Source organism: Desmodus rotundus, chromosome 9, assembly GCF_022682495.2.
Source record: "Desmodus rotundus isolate HL8 chromosome 9, HLdesRot8A.1, whole genome shotgun sequence".
In the NCBI taxonomy this organism is placed as follows: domain Eukaryota; kingdom Metazoa; phylum Chordata; class Mammalia; order Chiroptera; family Phyllostomidae; genus Desmodus; species Desmodus rotundus.
This window is the reverse complement of record NC_071395.1, coordinates 25,684,282-25,707,418: the sequence shown is the minus strand read 5'-3', so window position 1 is coordinate 25,707,418 and position 23,137 is coordinate 25,684,282. Positions and strand designations below refer to the sequence as shown.

General features: G+C 45.7%; 1 protein-coding gene across 6 annotated transcripts in view; it reads left to right on the top strand.

The window, feature by feature from the left end:
- The window catches only part of FNIP2 (folliculin interacting protein 2), a 120,772-nt gene that overhangs the window by 81,555 nt on the left and 16,080 nt on the right, over positions 1 to 23,137 (top strand). For all 6 annotated transcript variants that reach the window (XM_024569054.4, XM_045202780.3, XM_045202781.3 and 3 more), the window contains 6 exons: positions 3,771 to 3,972; positions 4,272 to 4,360; positions 6,553 to 6,699; positions 6,831 to 7,000; positions 12,994 to 14,314; positions 15,193 to 15,349. In XM_024569054.4, the coding sequence (XP_024424822.2) occupies positions 3,771 to 3,972; positions 4,272 to 4,360; positions 6,553 to 6,699; positions 6,831 to 7,000; positions 12,994 to 14,314; positions 15,193 to 15,349 (2,086 nt within the window). The remainder of the gene's footprint in view (positions 1 to 3,770; positions 3,973 to 4,271; positions 4,361 to 6,552; positions 6,700 to 6,830; positions 7,001 to 12,993; positions 14,315 to 15,192; positions 15,350 to 23,137) is intronic.

The window sequence follows — 23,137 nt, the reverse complement described above, 5'->3', positions numbered from 1 at the left end:
TTGTCCACCAGACTTCACTTACAAGTTCAATAGTAAAATTATTAAGAATTCAAGGTAGCAACCGCAGAATATTAAACCAAACTAGGGTCTTCCCAGGGCAGGCAGGGTGGAGTGGTTGAGTGGATGCCTGCCTGTGGAGTGGGTGTGGAGTCCGTACTACTTAACCGTGAGAATGTAAGCACAGTGGACATTTCCAGTTGATCCCTGTGCCTGGGAAGATCCTTTCCCTGAAAGGTTGTTGCAGTTGATGGCTCCCTTTTGGCAGGTGTGTGGGTGGGAATTTAATGTCTCGTGCTAGACAGAACAGTGGGGACCAGAAATGTGATTGCCTCTATCTTTGAGAGAAAATTCACAGTAATCAAAAAACGTTTTTGCTAAGAGAGTTAAAGGTAGACAGGGAGGATACTCACAATCTTAGCTCCTATTTCCATACTGACACCCATGCCTCAAGGCCCCCTGCTGTGCCAGGTGGTGAACTTTGGTTCCTGGGTGGGGAGTCAGGTCTGAGCATTCAGCAGTTGGTACTGCCGGGGGTGGCGGTGGGGGTGGGAGTGGGGCGGAGCTGCAGAGCTTTCATCTCTTAGTGAGGCTGTTGATACCCTAAAGGGGCAAGGTGTAATGTCCCAGAAAAGCTTTTGACTTGAATGATTAATGATTTGACTTTATATGGAACCAACCATATGAAATTGCTGATGGGATGTTCTTTGACCCACAGAAATGGAGCCTTCATATATTCTAAGGTGTCCATAGATTCAGCCTAAGTTCCAAGTTGACATGAACAATTAGACCGGGCAGTCCTGATATCTAGTATAGATCATTGAAATGCACTTAAATGATCAGAGTTTTGGCTCTTTTTGTGACCTTGAGGTACCCATAATGTTTGTAAATGCTTATGTCAACAAGATTCCTCATGATTTTTTTATAAGGAGAAAAAGTTAAGTGGGTAGCGGTGGTCTTTCCCTGACCCAAAGGCCCGTCACCGGTGCAGTTACCCCCAGCTCTCCCCGCAGTTCTCCCGCTGGCACAGGTGCCTCCCACGGCATGGGCAGCAGCAGATGGGTCAGGCGTGGGGCTGGGCGCCTGGTCGTCTCCAGTGTCCAAGGAATGAGCCCGACCTGGAAGACAGACCCTGGGTTCTAATCCAGCATTGTCACTAGCAGGTTTTCTGTTCCTAAAGCAAGTCGATGAATCACTCTGCCTCAGCTTCTGCTTCTGCAAAAATGGTCTGCGACACCTTACCTGGAGGTGGCTAAGGGTAAAGATAGGATGAAGTATTTGGATGCACACCTAAATTATTTATGTTTGTATGTATGTATGTAATGTATGAATGTATGTATGTATGTATTATTTATCCTCGTTCAAGGATATGTTCACTGGTTTTAGAGAAAGGGGGGAAGGAAGGGAGGAAGAACGGGAGAGAAGCATCGACGTGAGAGAGAAACAACAATGGGTTGCCTCCTGTACGAGCCCCAGTCTGGACCAGCCCAAAACCTTGGCATGTGCCCTCACTGAGAGTCGAGCCCACCACCTTTCAGTTTATAGGACGATGGCTCCAGCCAATTGAGTCACACTGGCTGGGGCGATACCTGAATTGTTAAAAATATTCGGAAGCATCCTCTTATTGTGGAATAATTTTTAAAATACAATTACAGCACCCCAGGTCCTGATTTATCCCAGTTTAAATGGTTGGTCCAAGACTACAGAGTGAAACTCAGTTGCTTTAGAATTCAGTAGAGAACCAAGGGGGAGGGTGGAAGCAAGGGAGGGAGGTGGGTTTGTCTGGGGTCGGGGAGAGTGGTGGGGGGAAAATGCAGACAACTGTAATTGAACAACAATAAAGTAATTTTAAAAAAGTTTAGATAATAAATTTTCACAAAAACTAAAAGTCTCAATAAAGGACCATCAGCATTATCCCCCCCCCCCCCCCAAAAAATCAGTAGAGAAATACAGTGAAGCAAGTAAGAGCTACCCACACTGTGATAACTGTGGGAGTTTTTCAGAAATTCAGTAGGGGGCGCTCTCTGCTACATTAAAGTGGAGGTGGTCATTGTTTACAGGGTAGAGATGAAGATGATGCATAAATCTGCATAAGGTTCAGTGTTTATTGCAATTTGATTATTAAAGACCACATTGGCCAAAGATGAATGGGCTGATATGGTCATTTTGCTTTTGAAAAAGAAAGGAAATAGGAAGTAGACAAAAAAGGGTTGCAAGGAAGTATTGGTATCTAATAATCTCAGAATTTCCTGCACAGACTAGAAATAAACTGGTGTAGGAAAACAAATTACAGTATAGGTACTGTGTAAAAGAAGAGGGAGCACTGTATGAAATAAAATTCTAAGAGCCTCAAGAATTTTTTCCTGATGAGCAGATGATTAGGATCTAGGAATTTCTCAGAGAAAACAGGTGATGTTTTATTGTGATGCGCCACATTTACGACAGCACCTGGGGATCATGTCCTTCCAGGGGCACTTCTGCCAGTGAGGCTCTTCACTGATTTAGGGACCACACCTGCCTCTCAGATCTTGCTTAAAGTTGGGAGAAACAGTAGCACGTCTCCCTGAGGTTAGAACAAGATGTCTATCTCCTGTCCTTGAAACATAGAATAGCGTTTCTTACCATAAAACTTCTGATGTAATGCATGTGTTTAAAAACGTGGGTATACTTGAAATCACAGGCACATTGTAGACCAGGAGTAGAGCACTAAATAAGAAATTTACGGCCAAGAGTAGGAGGCTAACTGCCTCAAATTCTGCGAAGCACAAGTAATTGTTACGTTGTAATTTGTAGTCAAGGAAATGGAGGAAGTGGTATCCTCTAGTATGTGGCAGGGAGATGAGTGTAAACAGTGGAGTCAGTGAGTAACAGAAAACTTATAACTATTGATACCATGTGCCCAGCTAGGTGCTTTCATTTGCAATGTTATGTCCTTGGCTTTGATTTCTTTTTAGAAAAAAAACAAATTCATTTATTTTTCACTCTTGCTGTTCATAGCCATGTGGCGGTTATGCTGGTTTTTCAGAATAGTTAAATAAAAGACATGGTCGGCCCATGTTTGTGAGGCTTACTGATAAAGAGGAGAAATGGTAATGGAAAAAAAGACAAATTGAGTATCTATTCGGGATTTATTGGCTTCATGATTCTCTTGTCACAGAAGCAGGGTCCCTCAAAAGAATCTGAAGATTTTTGAGAACTTGACTATAACAGGAGAGAAGTTTGGGGGACTTCCCAGAGACTAAATCAACCTCATAGCTTAACCTGAGCATTTACAGGAATAACTTCATCTAATCTGGATAGCCTCGGGAAAGTGAACCTCAGCTACCTATAAAGAGTCCAGTTATGATCCTTGGTTAAATGGAATACCACACGGGATCCTTTCTCTCCCCACATTTTTATCTACTGGTGTCTGTCAGCCAGAGAACACAGGGCCCATGTGTTGAGTGAACAGAGATTTCACACCTTTCCATGAACACCACCAGCCTGACGCAAAGCAGTCCAAGGGAAGAGGACCAGGAGTCCAACAAGGGCACATTGGAAATTACTCCCAGTTTTTCAGTTTCCTTTCATGTTAGGGTAGTATCAGGTTACAGGCTGGTATCTTCATTTTCCATGACAGAGAATTACGGGAGAGACTGAATTAGAGGTAGGCCAACTCCCAGGTAAGACTGATGAGTGTTCCGGGTTAGCCATCTCACCGTTGTCCCCTGACATCAGAGTTCATCTTCGGTGTGATTCATGGATGCAGCTCTTCAAACTGATTTCCCCTCCAGGTCAACCGATGAGACATTCAGCTTGGCTGAAGAAACCTGTAGTTCCAATCCTGCCATAGTTCGGAGGAAGAAAATTGCCATCAGCATCATCTTTTCCCTGTGTGAGAAGGAAGAGGCCCAGAGGGATTTCCAGGACTTCTTTTTTTCTCATTTCCCCCTGTTTGAGTCTCACATGAACAGACTGAAGAGTGCAATTGAAAAGGTAATAAGAATGTAATCTTGCTCAGATAGAGAAGTGCTTGTGGCTCTTGGAAGGTGGTTGAGTCTCTCTGCTGAGGTGTCAGATCGCTCTCCTAGGGCATGTAAGCCGTCTGCAGCAGCGGTAGGACCTCTGGCGCATTGACACCGTGCGCCAGACAATGCATGGCTTCAGGAGAGGAGTTGACTGCTTCCTGCTGGCTCAGGCGTCACTGCCTTCAGCGTTCCGATCGTAAAGCCCAGGAGCTAGTTAATAGAGCAGTTTCTTCGCCGAGTGATTTGGTTTGTTTCTTTTCAACCAAGGCCATGATCTCCTGTCGGAAGATTGCAGAATCAAGTCTGCGTGTCCAGTTTTACGTAAGCCGTTTGATGGAAGCTCTGGGAGAATTCAGGTAAACTCGCAGTTTGTTGAATCCAACAAGTTTCTAAGAGGCAGTAGCAGTGGCAGCCAAGGATCTAGGGCGGCAGAGCCCGGGACTTGGAATCCCTGGGGGCTGGCGGTGGTTAGTCGCTTTAGCAGCTCCTTCCTTCAAGATGGAAACTGAGGTCAAAGAAGTAAAAAATCCAGTCATGCAGCACAAAGGACTCCTCACTACTGCCTGACAGATAGTCCTTGATAGGATTGTCTTTTTTAACAGTGAATGGAGAAAACTAATATTCTAGTCTCTCTTAGAAGCCTGTTCACATTTCATATCCCCCTCACAAAAGCCCTAACAACAGGCCCTATTAACCGTTGTACAGATGGGGAGACTGGAGTTCAGGGATGCTCGTCCAGAGCATCGATGGAGCGGCTATGTATGTCAGGGAGGTACACATTCCCACTTGCCAGGACAGTCCCAGTTTATGCCCGGTGTCCTCCCAAAAACGTCCTGGTCTGGACGTTACATTATATCACCACCCTAGTGTGCCTTCATTGTTAACTTCTAATTAATGATTTTTGTACTCTGGATACTAGCTTTCTAGCGTTCTTGCCCCCAGTGTCTGGGTGGAGAGGTAACCTGCTTTGGGGAGCAGGTGGGATTCTCTTCTGCTGTGCTGAGCTGGGATCGTCACACCATTTCTTAGAGCCACCTTCTCAAGGGGAATGTAATCCCACTCCAAAGCAGTGAGGAGCTAATAAGTCAAACTGTTACTCTGTAGCTAAGGGATAAAAAGTTGTACAGTTCTTATTGCTAGAACATTTTTGTGGTGCTTTAAGGTATGTGCTGGTGGACTCTATAACACCACTTGGAGCAAAATCCCCAGCCTTTTTTGAATCCTGGGCTGTGTATAAAGTTCAAGTGAAGTCTTAGTCATTATCTGGTGATGGTTAAGCCCTAATCATACATGTCAGAAACAGGCAGTGTGAAGTTGTGCTCTTTGCTGACAGTCTGATGGTTGAAACCTTCTGTAGTTTGTGAGGGTAGCACTGAACTTGCTGTGGCTCTGCTGTGGTCAGACTGGAAGCTGACTTGTACTTGAGAGTCTGGTTGCTAGGTTAATGAGAGTATCAATTTCTCAGACGTCAAGAATCTGGAAATATAGAACCAGGAAGCCTCACTACGGTGTACATAGAGAGTTCTTCTTCACACTTCAACTGCCTGTCCCTCCAGAAATGGGGACAAAATAAAACGCTAGCATTTGGAGACCTTAGTTTTGGTAAAGAATCCCAGTTCCATGGGACCGTAATTTTTCATTGCTGCCTAAGTTGACAGATGATCACTTTTTTGCTGAAGTGGAATTCTGTTGTGTTCAATTCTCTTATGCACACAGCTAGAAAATTAAGTCAGCAAGTGTCTCGTCTATTTTGATTTGGGAAGAGCGGAGGCAACACCAGCGGAGGGCTGAGCTAAGTCAGTGTGCTCTTAGGAAAACCCGTGAGTCGTGGAGCTTGGCGTGGAGCTCTCGGGAGAGTCGGGTGACCTGCGTTCTCATCCTGACCTTGTCGTTCAGTGTCTGCGGATCTCGTGCCAGTAGCGTTTCTCTGGTGCTCGTTTCTTCATCTGCGAGGTGATAGAACTAGTCTAGGTAGTTTCTCTAATAGCTTACAGTTCTACAGATGAGATTCTGTTGGTCCATATGAAAACGTGGATATAGGGTAGTGAAGGGCCGTCTAATGAGTAGGGTGCTTGGGTTGAGGGAATTAAAGCGTTAACCAGAAATCAGGAGAGTTGTGTTGCCCCAGTCACGTTTTTAGTATAAAATACACTTTATTCCTTCCTTTATTTCTTTACTACAAAAATGGGCATAAATTCTGATAGAAGGCATTGTGAAGATAAATTGTTTTAAAACAAATGTTTTATATCAGGGGTCAGTGCGCCCTTTCTGTAGGGGGCCTGTGCTACAGCCGCTCGATTCCGTCATTGTGCGGAGCAGCGGTGTGCGAGTGCGTGCACGCACCTGTGCTCCCGGAATCCTTACCGACACAACCAGGGACATCAGATTCGGCCCGTGGGCCGTGGTTTGCGGACTCCTGTTCTATATTCCTCTGAGTCCCTTGAGTCCAACATAGATTCAGGCTACTGTTATCGCCTTTATTCCTTTGTATAAAGATGACCCCAAATAATGTTTGTGACAGTTTTGTGTGTCCCTTGTCTTTTCACAGAGAGACTATCTGGAACTTATATTCCGTCCCAAGGATAGCAGAACCTGTGTGGCTGACCATGATGTCCAGCACTTTGGAGAAAATGCAGCTCTGCCAGCGCTTTCTCAAGGAGTTTACATTTCTGATAGAACAGACCAACAAAAACCAGTAAGCTGCAGCTCTCTGTCTCTGGAGCGTGGCGTGTGGCGTGCCTGGTCCGCGACCAGCACACGTTCTGTCTCTGACAGGCCTCTTCCTGCATTGACTTACCTGGCTGTATTTTCTTCCCTTTCTCAAAGGTTTTTTGCTGCCTTGCTGACCGCAGTGCTGACCTACCACCTGGCCTGGGTGCCGACCGTCATGCCCGTCGATCACCCTCCCATTAAAGCCTTCTCAGAGAAACGCACCTCTCAGTCAGTGAGCGCGCTGGCCAGAACGCACCCGTACAACCCCCTCTGGGCGCAGCTGGGTCAGTGCCCGATTGGGTTATTCAGCAACGACACGGGATGGGTTAGGGAAAACGCTAGAATTTTTAGTTGGTGGTCACTATCCTACCCAGTGATGCAAGGAGAAGGAGTTGGCCCACAGATTTCTAATTGTAAGGCTGCCACTTTCCTCTCCTTTCTCTGCTAGCAGCTTCGTTGGACTCTTCTAAAGGTGTGCAGGTAAACTCTGCTCTGCCATACAATGTAGCACATCATCCTAGAGCAAGGATTTTAATGTCGGCCTTATGGACACTTGGACCAGATGATTCTTTGTTGGGTGGGGCTGGGGGAGCTGTCTGGTGTGTGGTAGGGTGTTTAGAGCATCACTGACGTTCGTTCCCTAGCTTCCAGTGGAACTCCCCCCCCCTCCCCCTGCACCTGAAGTGGGGACAATCAAAAATTTCTCTAGACATTGCTGAGCATCCCCTGGGGAGGGAGGTAAGACACCCCCTGGCTGAGAACCACTGCCTTAGAGGATGGACTGGGTAGGAGAAAAATAAGACAAAAAAGAAATTAGCACACTATAACTTCACCGCCTTTTAAATTTCAGCTTCAGTCTGAAATCTTACCTTTCTCAACACTGCTTTCTTGCAGTTCTTTGGTGGCATTTTTCCCTCAAAGCTTTATACGGCGACATGGTTCAGGAGTCTAATGCTTTGGCATAGTTGGGTACAGAGTTTTGGATTTCTGAGACCAATTTTGCATATTTTGGGGTCATGGGGAGGAGAGGTATACTCTAGGTCCTCTCATTCGTCAAACGTTTAGAGTGACAACGTAAAGCTGGCACCCTCACTCTGTCCCTGGCCCTGTGTTAGATGCCAGCCTGCGGAGTGGAGTAGCACGCACTGCTTAGCCTCAGGGAGCTATCTGCCTAACAGAGGAGGCCAGCTTGTATTCACATGATTTCAGGACGTCCCGAGTGAGTCGTCCTGTGATGTGGACGTGCAGAAAGGATGCTCGAGAGACTGTAAAGTGCAGAGGCTGAGAGCAGGGGTGCCAGCGCCAGAACTGCCCGGGTCGGACCCGTGTCCCTGGGCGGGCGACTGAGCCCCTCTGAGCCTCAGTCCCCTCATCTGTCAGACGGGGTGCAAGTAGTTCACGACGGCTGTGGGATTCAGCTGGTCACGTATGAAGCGCCTCAGTTGCTGATGTGCTGATGAGAATGTTAGTATTGGAGGGTCACTGAGAGATAAAGGGGGGGGTTGTTTGCAGAAGGCGGACTTGAGGAAATGTTAAAATGGCATTTTCCAGAAAACGAATCGCAGACTGCTGAAAAGCCCTGTAGTCTTAGAAAGCAGCATGTTTTCGTAACAATAATGTGAGCCGTCACTGTGAGCCAAGCACTGTTTTAAGTGCTTTAAAAAAAAAAAAGATTTTATTTATTTACTTTAGAGAGGGGAAGGGAGGAGAAAGAGAAGGGGAGAAACATCAGTGTGTGGTGGCCTCTTGCACTCCCGCCACTGGGAGCCTGGCCCGCAGACCGGCAGTCGAACTGGCGACCCTTGGATTCACAGGCCAGCACTCAGTCCCCTGAGCCACACCAGGCAGGGCTGTTTTAAGTGCCTTTTACATGTATTCATGAGGCTCCCACTCCAAATCTACCACTATCGCTTTCATTTTATAGGTCATGAAGTTGTCTTGCCCTTGTGCCCTGGGTCACGAGAGATTAAGAAAGAAAATACCTGTATTTCACTGTTAGGGGGATAATGGATGCATGTTCAATAAATGAATAAAGAATTTATGGACGTTAAAATGGGTTTCACACAAGCGGTCAGCACTGAGCCCAGAAAAGCACGGAGAGCGTGCCCAACGCACTCTGCCATCCGGGTCTCCCAGGGGAGGGCTCCGCGTTGTTGTTACTGTTACGGGACAGGAGTCCTGGAGAAAGACAGTGTCGCTAAGTGCTCCCTGTGGAGGGAAGGGGCTGGATGTTAAGGAAACGTGGTTACAGGCTATCAGGTCACCCATTTAAAAATAATGCTGATTAAGCTGTATGCATTTAATTAGATAAATGTGTTTATAATTAGAGGTGCTTCTCATTTGAAATTTAACTAATTGAGAGCCATTAATTTCCTTTGTTCAGCTTAAGAAGGCAAAGTCCCTTCCTGTGGGCTCACAGTCCCTTTTTAATGGAGATGGTGTATTATTGAGTCTCCCGTGGCCCCTCCCCCAACCGCCCGCGGTGTCGGGCTGTTGACCGAGTGGTATGAGGAGGCGTGAGGGGATGGGGCCCTGGAGCAGAGTCACGCCCTGGCTTTTGTAAAGCCAAGTGTAAGTGGTGGTCAAGTTTACATTATGACAAAAAATGGAGGGGGGTCAATAATTTGACAGGGGAAGATGCTCATTTCCAAGTATATTTTCATCAGCTATTTGCCAAGTCACAGTAAACAGAAAGATATAAATTGCTGGGAATGTACACTGATGCAGATACAATTTTAATCTAGGTTCCTAAGTACTAGAAAAGATTCTGTGTGTCTTGAATTATTTCACAGGCATATCTGAGAGCTGGCCAGGACAGGTGCCACAGTGCCCCCTTCTGCCTGGGTTCTCAGCACTCCCCGGGGAACGGGGAGAGAAGCTGGGTGCAACAAGTCCTTCACATCCCCTGGGCTGGCCGCTCAGGAGCTGAGCCCTCCCCACCTGGGCCTGATGCGCGCTCTCCACGTCCAGGTTTCCACAGTGTGGCTAAGCTCCTACCGGTGGGTGTGGAAGCCGCTTAGTAGGTCAAAAGAGCATTTACAAAGTACGATAGAATAGAAAGTACCAGTGACACATTTGTCTTTTGTGAAATGTCGCAGAGGAAGTGCGAGGTTGCAGTCTGAAACGTATTTCTTTCTTGGGATGGGTGTACCAAGTGTGAAAACCACTGCCTTTCACCACTGACCGAAGGGTCCTGTGGGTGTCTGCCCGACCCCAATGACCTCAAAGATTTGTGGAAGTGAAGCAGCTTTTCTCCTTGAAAAAAGGTTTGTGATTAATGGTGTGAATTAATATGAGTAAAAGAATCTGAAATTTCTTCATTTCTTTCCTCCAGAAATTTAAATTGTGGGTTTCAGAAAGCAGTGGAATTAGAATATAAATCAATAAAATATATAAGGAGAAAATTCCTACTTGCTCAGAAATTAAACAACCACATTTAAATAACCCATAAGCCAAACAATACTTCACAAGAGAAGTTCCAAAATAGTTTGAAATAAATGATAATAATGATACAATAAATAACAATGTTTAGCATTAGGGCAACACTGTTTAAAGGAGACTTCATGGCAAATACACATTTATTAGAATGTAATCAATGAATAAGTGATCCTTTAAGATACTTAGTTTCTCTATCTTCTTTGCAATTTTCTGTTTCTCCCTGGCTGCCTTTGTTTTGGGGTCTCCACACTGCCCACCTCTCTCACCCTGTCAGTTTTCCATTCCTGTGATAATGCTGCTGAATCTGCTCAGCCTCTCCCCTCATTCTCTCCCCCCGCCCCTGCTCCTGTCCCTCTCTACTTTCTGTTTCTATCTTTTCAGTTTCCCTTGATATCTTCTTTCTTCCCCTCTGCCTTGGTGTTTTCCTTTCCTCCAAGTGCTTTGCCCTCTCCGCTTCCCTTTCCTCTGTTCAAGGCTCTTTGTGTTTCTTTCCCTTTCCCCACTGTTTTGTTCCTCTCCACTCCCCATCTCTTTTTCTCTTTCCTCTCCTTACCCTCTACTCTTCCCCTCTTTCTTCCGTGTGGCCCCTCTCTCTGTTCTTCTGCTGGCTGTCTCCCCTCTCTTGTGTTCACTCTCTGTGTCCCCGTTTGTCCTTGCCTTGATCTCTCATTCCCTGGTCTGTGCCCCTCCCTGCTCCTGTGTACGCTCTGCCTTTGGCCTCCGTCTGTCTCTCTCCGCAGACACTCTTTTTACCCACCCCTCCCTATTTTTCTCTCTTTCTCACATTGTCTCTCTTTTTCTTAAATTGAAGTTTGTATGTTGAATTATGCTTAAAAAAGAAGCACAGGACATAGCATTTATCATCTTAACTGTTTCGAAGTATAACAGTTCAGTAGTGTTAAGTCTATTCACATGGGTGTGCAGCTTGCCTTCACTTTGCGAAATTATACTCAGGAGAACAACGGAATCTACTCTAAAATTAGTGGTATCCTCAGTCTGGGACTCAAAGAATTGCCCTTGAGTTCAAGATCCAGTACATCATTAATATTACAGGTCTGTGATTTTAATAATGCATGCTTTGTATGAAGTTTGGTCCTAAAGTAACGGCAGTATCCACACACATTGCTCTTGTTACTTTATACAATTTAGATAATTATAAATTACTTTTAATAGCTGTCTTTGTTTTACTTTTTCCACTTACAAATTCATTATTAAAATGTAATATGCATTGAAAAAATAATATTGTCATTCTGAGTGGCTTTTCTCTGTGACTACTTTCTTATACCAGATTTTGGATGGGTAATGCTTATCCTCTTTATTAACATGGAGACCGACAAGACAAGTGTCCCATGAATGCCTGAGAGGGTTGTGGTGCCCGGCAGTGATGGGCGATGTAGTCCCGGGGAAGTAACAGTAGTACTTGCTTAGTCAAGACCGTTTTCTCAAACAGCAGTATTTGTAGCATCAGACTCCAATTCTGGGTTACTCTTTTGCATTCTTGGGTGATTTCTCAGTCAGTTGCAAAAGCCTCAGAGATGAAGCTCTATTAGCCTGTCGTCTCGTCTTTATAGAGAAGGTTAATGTCATTTCTGTCCTGTACTTCAAGTTCTTAGGGGCAGTAGCCTTCCACTAAGTGTTCCCCAGAGGAAGTGCTTCCTGATGGTTCCCAGAAGTTTCCCCTCTGTCTTAATCCATCAATTTAATTTGTTTCATCTACTGTGAGCCCTTATTAATGCCGTCCCTCCCCTCTCTCGAGGCACTCCTTAGATGGGTTCTGCCTTCCCGAGTTCTTATTTATAGCAATTACCGTGCTTCTCCTCTTTTTTATTTAGTGTCTCTTCAAGTTTTTACTTATTTCCAGCATTTGGATGATTCCTGGAACAGGTATAAGTCAGGGTTGGATGCGCAGAGATGTAAAGGACATAAACCCGTGAGAAACACTCAGCACTGTACCTGCACAGTCTGCAAACGTTGGCTTTTTGTTGTCGTTACCATTCTTGTCGAAGTATGAAATGTATAAATTACCAAATGCGATAATTTTCATAGGTACTTGGCCAATACTCCTGATGAAAGCTTACACTGCTGGGTTCATTGGCACATTTGCCCTACTCCTACCTTTAAGCCAAATGTTCATGGCTCATTGGCCAGTTTTTAATCAACTTGTCAGGATACAACTTTCAGGACATGTTTTTTTTCTTTTTTTAAAATTCCAGTAGAATTTTCTTGTGAAATAATAGAAATATTCAGATTAATTTATATTCAGAATCATATTATTCATGACTAAGTAATTTTCTTCTTGTTAATCAAATTGATTCTACTTGGTGCATGTTTGTATATTGAGAGAATTCTGAACAGGACATTTCATTAAGTTTTTTGCATTGATTCACCGCCCTTTGGTTCAGAGACCCCTGAATTTGGATTTTACCCCAAGGCCTGCTCTATTGCCCAGGACTTCTAAAAAGTCTCATTGCTCTAGTTTCCATGATACAGTATTTGATTTGGTCACTTATTCAGGGCTCTGGCTTCAGCCTTCCTTTTGGCGGTGGGGTGTGAGTGGCCAGCCGTTGAACTGTGTTGGCAGACTTCCTGAGGGGCTGTGTGAACCAGCACTGTCCCTGGGCCCCAAAAGCGGTGGGCCAAGGCCATGCCAGGCCTTTCCAGACACACTGTCCACCAGAGAGGCAAAATAAAATAAAACCTGGTCTTTGCCTCGATCATTTGTGTGAAGAAGCAGTTCTAGTTTGGGGCTCGAAATCATGTTTTTCTCTTGTGAAAGCTGACATAGCCAAGGCATGCTCACCCTGGATGACTTTGTCTTTGTGTCCACTTTGCTCTGTAGGTGATCTCTACGGGGCCATCGGCTCTCCAGTGAGGCTGACGCGCACCGTGGTGGTGGGGAAGCAGAAGGACTTGGTCCAGCGCATTCTTTACGTCCTGACCTACTTTCTCCGTTGCTCTGAGCTGCAAGAGAACCAGCTGACCTGGAGTGGGAATCCCGGAGAAGGGGAGCAGGTGTTAAATGGGAGCAATATCACGACAGCCTTGGAGAGGGGAGAGGTGGAGGAGTCTGAGTATGTGGTCGTCACGGTGAGAAGTGAGCCCGCCCTCCTTCCCCCTGTCCTGCCATTGAGCAAGGCTGCAGGAAGGAGCCCCGGGCCTGAGGGCTTGGCTGGTACCCCAGAGGACAATGACATTAAAGACCTGTGTCCCAAAGCTGACAAGGAAAAAAGCAAGTGTCCTGCGGCCCGCAGCCCAGGACACCAGGACCCAGCCCTGGACAACTCTTGGAAACCTCAGGATACGTTTTGTAGGAAGGAAGAAAGTGAAAATGAGGTCCCACAGGATGGCTGTTCCAGGCTGTCCAGCTGTGACAGTTCAGGGGCAGGATTGACGATCACTGAGGAATGGAAAGGGGAGACACATAAGAAGCTACCAGACCGCTCAGCGGCCTGGCCCTGCCCAGACAGACTTTCCTGGGAGAAGCCTCCCTTAGAAAAGGTCACCTTCCAGATTGGAAGCTCCGCATCTCCAGAGTCTGACTTTGAAAGCCGCACCCAAAAAGTGGAGAAGCGGCTAAAGGCCTGTGGACAATATCCAGAGTTAGCCAGTGGTCCTTTGGTTGAAGCCAGGTTGGCTGCTGACGTGACTCAGGACCAGCAGGTTTCTAGGTGCTCCTTCCTGCCCGGCTTCCCACAGAATGTCCCCTGTCCTCAGAATCAATCATCAGACGGGGATGAAGGTGAATTTGACAGGGGTTATGCTGAGGACAGAGGCGTCAGAACCAGAGCTGTGGCAGATGCTGCCAGGCAGCCCAACCCCGCTGCTGACTTGTGCGTACCTAGCGCCAGTGCAGCTGGGACTGGACTGGAAATGCTGGAGACGGGCAGAGGTTTGTACTCGAAGGATGAGGAGGGACCTCTGGTAGAGCCTGGCAGGTGTGTGCAGCAGGACTCAGGTGTCTCAGTTGCTGCAGATGTCCCCTGTGGGGATGCCAATGGGACGGGCGAATTCAGGACTGAAGGAGACATTCCCAGAAATGAAAGCTCTGATAGTGCTCTTGGAGACAGTGACGACGAAGCCTGTGCTTCAGCCACACTGAATCTAGGCCACAGCAGTGACTGCACTGAGGGGTCCTTGGAAGTGGAGCTGCCTCTGCCCAGGTAATGCTGGCCGGCTGGGACACAGAGGGAACGGGGTTCAGCTATGGCTGTGATCATGTTAGCTACTGTTGGCTGTTTTACATATAACACTTTTTTTTCCTTGAAGTATTAGAAGTGTTATGAAACTGATACCATTTCCAGCCTGCCCTTTCTCCAAGGAGACCACTGGCTGGGCGCACCTGAGCTCTCAGTGAGGGAGCAAGAGGGTGCCTTTGTGACGACCGTGACATTTTGGGGGAATCTAGGGGGTATGGTGGAGGTGTTGGTGGGTGGGAGCAAGGGTTTAATGTTCTGTCATCTGGATGGAGCCGTGCGGCTGGTAGCAGCTGCCCAGCTTCAGAGGAGGTGGATTGCACTCACCAGGCAGCTTCTCTCCCGCTGGTCGGAGCAGCGGGAAGTGACTGGGAAACACTACTCCTCCCTTAACACTCCATCAGGTTGACGATTTGGCCTGTGATGACTGAAGGCACTAATTAGAGACTTCTTCTGCTCTGCGTGCCCGTCATGGGCGCCACCCTGTGCAGATGTGTCGAGTTCCTGAAGCCAGACTTGGCAAGCTCCCCCTCACTAGACTTTCTCTTTCTTCACTCCCTTGACAGAGCCTGCCCGGCGGGTGTCCATGGGAGCTACGAGAACACACTCGTAACCAGCCATCACTATACTGTTTTCTTCCTGCTGCCTTCAGGAGAAGACAAGCAAACAGTCTTCCTTTACTCCTCTAGTCCCCTCCCTCGTCCCACACCGATGACCCCTCACTGGAGGATCGGTGAAGTGGCCCACCCTGAATCTGACCCGTGTCCCTGGGGTTTTGTTCCAACTGTACCACAAGAAGGGAGTCCTTTTTAATTGTGTGTTCTAACAGACCAATACTGTTTTAGGTCTCAGAGCATCAGCAACCCAAACGTAAGAAACTTCGGCCGCTCCCTTCTGGCAGGTTACTGCCCCACGTACATGCCTGACCTGGTGCTCCATGGGACCGGCAGCGATGAGAAGCTGAAGCAGTGCCTGGTAGCTGACCTGGTGCACACGGTCCATGTAAGTGACCCCAGCTTGGCGCCCTGGCTGCTGACTGTGTGTCAGCTAGGGTCCTGGCCAGCCACAGGTGCTTAGGCTGTCCTAGACTGAAGAGCGTGTAATGAAGGATTGTTTACAGAGATGTGGGCAGGGTTGCAGGAACCAACCAGGGTTGGAGAAGCACCCAGGGATTAGCAGCAGCTGAGCTGGACCCAAAAGAGTAGCAGAGTGAACAGCGGGAGCAGAGCTGGAACACGCAGAGGGGCTGCCTGGCTGCAGGAGCACTGGGGAGTGGGGAGGGCTCGTGTTTGACATCTCCCTTCTCCAGCTCTGAGCTCTTCTGGTGCCTCCCAGTGGCTGGGCCCAGCTGGAAGCCAGAGCACAAGGTCGTAGCTGATGCAGACACAGCCCTGTGGTCCACAGAGGTCAGCTTCCCAGGGCCCACAGAGGACAGAGAAGGGCAAAGAGTGGACCTGGGGGCAGGTGGGGGCAGATAGGCCTGGCACGCAGAATCAACAGCACAGATGGTGACAATTATATGCCATCACGGATGAGACCTAAGAGATGTCACATATGGTTTGCTTTTTACCTGATCCTTACAAGTTCCTCAAAGTAATTTATTTTAACTGATTTGCCATTAAGTCTACTTTGATGGCTGCGTGAGGATGGCTATATGAAGATTAACAAGTCTTACTGGAAATAACAAGTCTTACTGGAAAATTGCCGTGTGGCTGCCGTTAAGTGCTTCTCTGCTATCTGCAGCATGACCAGCTCTGTCTGAGCAGTGAAGGACCTGTGTTAGTCTGATGGGCCTGTTTGTAATTGAGTTGCTATTGGGCAGATGTGCAGAAATACATGTTTTGCATTGGCAACATATTATATCTTGTGCAATAGGGAAAGTCCTCATTACATTAAGAAAATTGGAATTTGGCTCACTGTCTGCCTTCGCGCCCAACAAGTGTTTTCTGGGAGGTGAAACAGAGGCACTGCCTGTTATCTTTGGCCTTGCGCACCTCCTCTGTGAAGACTAAACATGCCTCAGACCCAGGCTTGTGTGAAATAGCAAGAAACGCTCAGTAGTGAAGCAGATGTCCTCGTAGCCCCCCTGGATCGGGAGGGAAAAGAGGGGAGGAGGGGTGGTCTGCAGCTGGAAGGCCAACCTGGTGCACACATTAGTCACCCAAAATTCCCAGCCCCTCCCTGCTTTGTGGTGGGCACCACGCCTCACCAGGACATTCCTGGAATGAAGCTGTGAAGTTGTTTTTGTGTCTGTAAGAATGTCAGATTTTATTTGCATACTTTTAATGAACAATGCACGCTTGTATATCTTGTTAGAGACCCGTACAGCAGGGACCTTAGAATAAGAACAATGCTCTCATTGTATGATGCTAACTCTCTGGGATGTCTTAAACCATCTAGGAAGCCTTGAAGCATCCGTGACCCTGGGGACTCGCATACATCTGCAGGCATCTGTAGCATTAAGGCAGGGAATCAGAGGCCCCTCTTTCCTTTTCTGTCAGCACCTTAGGTGTATATCCATATATGCAAAACGTGCGGTGTTTATCTGTTCTGTTCTGCTGGCGGTTTGATTTGTGAAAATGTTGGTGTTGCTCGTTGTGCCTTTCTTCCCTGACGCCCCATGTTCTGCTTCCGACAGAGGTGTCAGGAGATCGTGTGTGAACTACTGGGGCTGTCTTCAGTGCCCAGATGCCCCAGATGCGCTTGTGAACCGCTGTGGAAATGTAGTCCGTTGATCGATAACTCTCCTTGAACTATCTGCAAAACCACTCATGACATTTTTTTATGTTTTTTATAGGCTGACACCTTCTGACTTTTGTGTACTAGGTTTTCATGGTGACCGTCTAGCTCTATAATTCTTATGTTTGAAAAAATAAAATGATGTTTCCTCTATTTGTGCTCTTAAAGATTTTTCATACTATATCATTTCCCTTTCCTTTTGGTGGTAGTTTTTTCACACTGTAGCTTTTCTTGTTTCTTTAGACTAAGCAATCACCCTGAGTAATCGAAAGTTATTAAGCGTAATAACCTATATCGTGTCAAATTGTGGGCATATCGGAAGTGCGGCCACGCATGGTGTTGATAGGAAATTGCAAAGGGTTCATAAAAATGTCTTCCAGAGTTTTTATATTTAGAATATAGCCAGTTGGCACGAGTGGATGTCTAATTTCACCGGCACGTTCATCGTATTGAATTTTACTTTTCAAGTACTAGTCCGCTGATACTGCCTCTTACGCTGGAACTCTGGTCTGTGGCAGTGCTTGAATTAAAAAAACCCCTTACTTTCAAATGCCATTTACAAATATTTGCTGAAAAATATATTAAGAGGTTTTTTAAAAAAAAACCATTATATTGAATTTACTACTCCATAAAGCCTAGTAATTATGTAAATTCTTGAGTGGATTGCCAGAGAAAGAAGCAAAGATTCAAGAACCAGTACGTGACCAGCGTCAGAGCAGAAATAATAGCTTTTTGAGGGAGAGAAGATTGGGATGAATTGCTTTATCACAACTGGCTTTCAAAAAGCTATTTTTGGCTGTCAGTAATTTTTAGTGTTCATACTAGACTTCATTGGGTTCTGCTATTCCTAATTGTTTTTAGAGAAGGATTTTTAATAAGTGTTTAAAAGCCATTGATTTAAGTCATTGATCTATTTTCTAGATGTACACATGACTGGATTGTAAAATCTATCTTATATAAATGTGCATTTTTATAACTACGGCGGATTAGTTGGTGGAGTTTCTTCCCTCACGGAGGGAAGGATTGCATGCTGGAGCATCCAGTAACTAAACATTTCTCTTTACATGTTTCTTTACTCCAGTCTTTTATGAAAGACAGTGTATTCTAAAGTGTATTAACTTTATTTCACATATTTCCATTTTTGTTACTGGCTTTCACATGTTAAGATGCGGTCTTTAAATATTTGAACACGTGTTCTTATTTAATCCACATAGTACCTCTTTTCTGTCATTTGAACTGTTTCCCTGCCTCCTAACATATAGATTATACAGCTGCCTTAGATTAGGCTAAAGTAATATTTAGTTTCATTTTTTTTCCTGCCACATCTAAATGTGCAGTCTTTCCTCTGTTTTCTTTCTGACTTTAAGTGGCGAATGGGGGAGAGAGAGTGAGAAAGCCAGCTTTACCCTCTACCTGTGACCTCGCGTAGCTTTTTCTCGCTTGTTTTTCTCCCTTTTGTGTTTGTCTGCCTGCGAATCCTGCTGGCTGGGGCCACGGCAGGGGTATTACATGATGGGGCAGTGGGCGGTGTGGAGGAACAGACTTAACTGTGACGGCTTAGGTCCGGGTCTCAGTATTACCACTCATTCACTGAGAGTCAAGGAAATCATTTGGCATTGCTAAGCCTCAGAAAAATGTATTCAGAGCAGCAGATGAAATAGAACTCAGTGGTTTGGAGTTTGGCTTCGGAAGACAGACAAACCTAATTTTGAATCATGCCTCAGCCCTTTGTGTCCCTGGGCAAGGTTCTTTGATTTTCTAAGCATCAGTTTTATGTTCCACAAAATGAATAGCATTTATAGGCCTCATTTGAAGACTCTGTGAGATAATGCAGATCAAGTGCTTAGCACAGTGCCTGGCACATAACTAAATGCCCAATAAATGTTAGCTATTAAAATAATATATGTGAAAGTGCTTTGTAATCGAGTTTCCCAGGAAACTCCTGGTGAAGGTGGCAGGACAGAACCTGTACACAAATCTGTTCAGCGCTAAAAGCTTTCGCGTTCCCTTGGCCTGTGATGTTGTAAGGAGCGGGCCGGGCACTCTAACTCTGAAGGGTGGGGTCATCAACCCCAACATTGACATCGCATTTTAATGTTTTTTAAAAGACTATGTTCCAGGCTTCAGACATTTAGCAGAATCATCTATAAAGCAAAATAACAGTTGGGTACAGCAGCCTCTTCCATTTAATTTTAAGAGTAGCAACAGATTGACTCCAGAAATATCATGCAGAAATCAGTAGCACAGAAAAGGAGCCTTGCTAAAAGCTTGGCTGTGATATATGCTCATGAATACCTAATTAAGCCACTCAGTGTAATCAACCAGGAAGATCACAAAAGAACAGCAAGTCACATCAAGTGACAAATCGTTACTTAAGAAACAGAACAGTAAGTGCCTCAAGTCAACAACAGCCTTGGAATCAATAGTGTTGCAAAGGAAACGTCTGTGTGGGACAGATCCGCTATTTTAGAGCACCTCTCATTGCTTCCCTGTCCCCGTGTGGGATCACGAGCGTGAGGATGCCTTGGGCCTATGGCGCTTACTGTTCAGTGAAATCTTTGGGGAGTGGATGTGCATGAGCATGTGTGTGTGTGTACACATTTATATATATTCCTGCACACGTATTCATGGACACACATGTTCATGTGTGTGTAAGCATGCACACTGGGTTATGATGTTAAAATGTATTTCTTGTCGTGGATTGTGATTTTAAAATATTTGAAAAAAATAGTGATCTCTGAGGATGGCCGGCTCCAGTCTGAATCTGCGATCCTCTCCCTTTCTCATCGTGACTGCCATTTCGCTTAAGTGCCCCTTCACCTTCCCTACTAGTAGTCCTTGTGCCAGTTTCCCCCTTCCAAACACCTTGTGTAGTGCCACACGAGGGCTCTTTCCAACCCACGAATAACGATCATTCACTCTTCTGTCCTAGTAGTTTCCCCCTTTTTTACAGAGTAAAAGTATAAACTCCCTGGTTGGAATGGTCCTTTTTATGTCTTCCAAATACACCCCCCCACACACACACCCATACCCACACACCCCTACTACATCTCCATTTGTGCTCCAGTCTCACTGTCTGCCCTCCTGTGTGGTCCACCTTTGCACTTGTGTGCATTTGCTTCCTTTGCCTAAGGCACTATTGAACAAACTTCTATTTATTTTTGAAGACCCAGTTCAAATGTTGCCTCTTTGAAACCATTTTGGGCACCCAAACGTAGAACTCAACTCCTCCCACCTTCAGGCACATTGCCCATACCTTTGCTCTGTGACCCAGCCTGTTTGCAGGGGACTTAGCTTCTTTCACATCCCCAGCACCTCACCTGGTGCCTGGCACATAGAAAGTGATGAGACTCTTTCCCGTAGAACATGTGCTTATTACTACAGATAAAGCTGTAATGATTAGTGTTTCTTCTGAAGTAAAATAAAGGGATAATGTGTTTAGACATGATGCCTGTGGCTTTTTGTGCTCATTTTCTTTACCTAAAGGATAATAAAAGTTTTATTATAGGCCTTTTTGGCTTCAGTTCTCTTGCATTTTGTAAATATTAGACACATTGCTAACCCTGATATTTTCCCAGATTTTTGCACTGTATACAAGATATTTGGATATCTGTGCCATTCTCTTCAAAAAACACCACCAGCCTTCACATGTTTTATTTAGAAGTCATGCACATCCCCACAGAGTCTCAGGACCCTTTTTCCCTTGAGCACCTTCCTTGACTTCAACTTGTTTCTTTCCTCAGCAAGTGACCACCTGACAGTTAAGCCGTTCCCAAGGTTGCCCAATGTGCCTGCAAGGCCACAGGCTGAACTTGGGTGTCAGTTCAGTGAGCCTGGTAACCACAGCCAAGGTCAGATGTTTCCTTTTCTTACCTGCCCTCCCCAGGCCACCTCACTGGACTCTTTTCCTCTGCCCTTGGTCCCTGTATCTTCATGTCTCTGGGCGTCCCAGAGCCCCCAGCCTGATGTATCCACCAGGATCCCTCAGCAGTGTGCCGTAATCCAAAATGATTGATTTTCTCTTCTTCTCACTTTATTGCAACTCTTAAGCCTTTAGTGACTGACACTGAACCTGTTTCCAAGAAATACAGATAGCACATAAAACAAAACAAAGAACTCCCAATAGGATGGGCTCATGTTCAGAAATTACAGACCACATAGGAGGAAACTATGATAAGGGGTAGTGAGCAAATACAACCAGGAGAATTAACCCACCCAGAACAATCTGAAAGAACTGTTCAGTACCTATGTTTAAAATGGTTACAGTGATAAGAAAAAAAAATGAATTGGAACATAAAAAAAGGAATTGGAACACATAAAAAAGAGAAGGAATTGGTAAATGATCTTTGATGTGTACAAGGAGTAAAAAAGAACTTCTAAAATTGAAAAATGTGGTGACTGAGAGTAAAACTCAAGGGATGGTTGAAGAGCAGAGCAGATGAAGTGAATATTAGAGTCTGTGACGTGGAGGCCACACTGAAATCATATCTTCTAGACAAGAAAAAATGCACGAAAAATGCGGAAAAGCAAGTAAGAGGGATGGAGGCTGGAATGAGATGTTAAACTTAACAGCATTACCTTATATACAATGATTAACAAATTGATACTCAGATGACACCAAAGAATCTTATGTTTTATTATCTAGAATATTTCAGGGAAAAATAGAAGATAAAGGGAGATATATCCAATTAACTGAATCCTAAATCACCTGTGCACTTTGTGTTTGAAAGAGGCTGTCCAGTGGCTGGTCCCTAGTAGTCACTCTGCGCTGTCGTAACTAGTGTGCCGACTTTAGAGCTAGTCACGCGTACAGAAGCCTGTCTGCACGCCTGTGGTCTGTAATACACCTGTGGACCGGACACCTTTGAGGATTAATAAAGGGTTAGTTTAGAGTATGTTATTGAGCAATGCCGGCAGCGGAAAGGGGGGGACGTTTCTTGGCAGAGTCATCGTATATTCAGCTGTGTTTTCCGCTATTGGCATCGAGACCGTTATTCACACTTCTTGCGCTCAGATCTGCTGAGGGACTTCCACCATAACAAGGCTTTAGGATTCAAGGTAGGGGACTCGGCAGACTCCTTGGCTAAAAGTTGAAAACGCTTGAATGAGTTCCTACAGTCCTTTTCTTATGTGCCAAGATACTTAATAAGCACGTATGTTTTGTCCTCTGTGTCCCTGTCTGCAGAGCAGGACGGTGTTCCTGGCCATCCCACAGGAGGAAAGTATGGGGGATTGACAAGTGGTTACAGGAAGCATTCATGTGAGAATGGTATTTTCTGACCCTTAAGTTAAAAATAGGTAATCATGTGAATGTTAGCCATTTACATGTGGTACGTGGAAAATAAATACGTTAATAATTGTGCGGATAACCTAATAGAACTGGGTTGAATCCAAAAAATAAATCTGAGTAGAGAATTGTTCAATGGAGCCGGCATGTGTCAGATATTTAGCACATGCCTGGCGATTTGTTAGGCTCCATTCAGAGGCTAAAGAAGTAAAGCAAAATGATTTCTCTCCTTGAGTTACTACTTATGAAATCACTGAGTAGACAAACAGTTGTAAAATCAAGAACAAGTTAAAGCAGTGTGATTAAACAGCAAAATGTAGACACTAAGTACTTTCAGAAATCAAAGAAAAAGCAGTGAATGTAGGGGGTGGGGCGTGGGGTGCAGAGGGGACCCAAACTGGGTCCTTGAAGGAGTGGAAGTTTGAAAGGAAGCCGGGAAGGTGTTCTGGGCACAGCCTGAGGTCAGAGGCAGGAGTCCGCCCTGCCCAGGGACGGGGTTTTCTTCGAGGCCCTGGGAGGTAGATACGTGTAGGCGCAGATGGGCCCAGGCTGCAGAGCTCCAAGCATGGTCAAAGAAATGTGTGAACTGAAGTGTTTGGGTGGTGTGTGCTGGAGTAGGTGTTTGAGTCGGTGAAGGAAATGACAATGTGGTATTTCAGGAAGTTTGCGGATTTAGTGGACACAATTAATAAAGGGAGGAGGTGGTGTAAGGAAACTTTTCAAACGTACCTGATGAGTGTTAGGCACTGTGCTACATGTTTCAC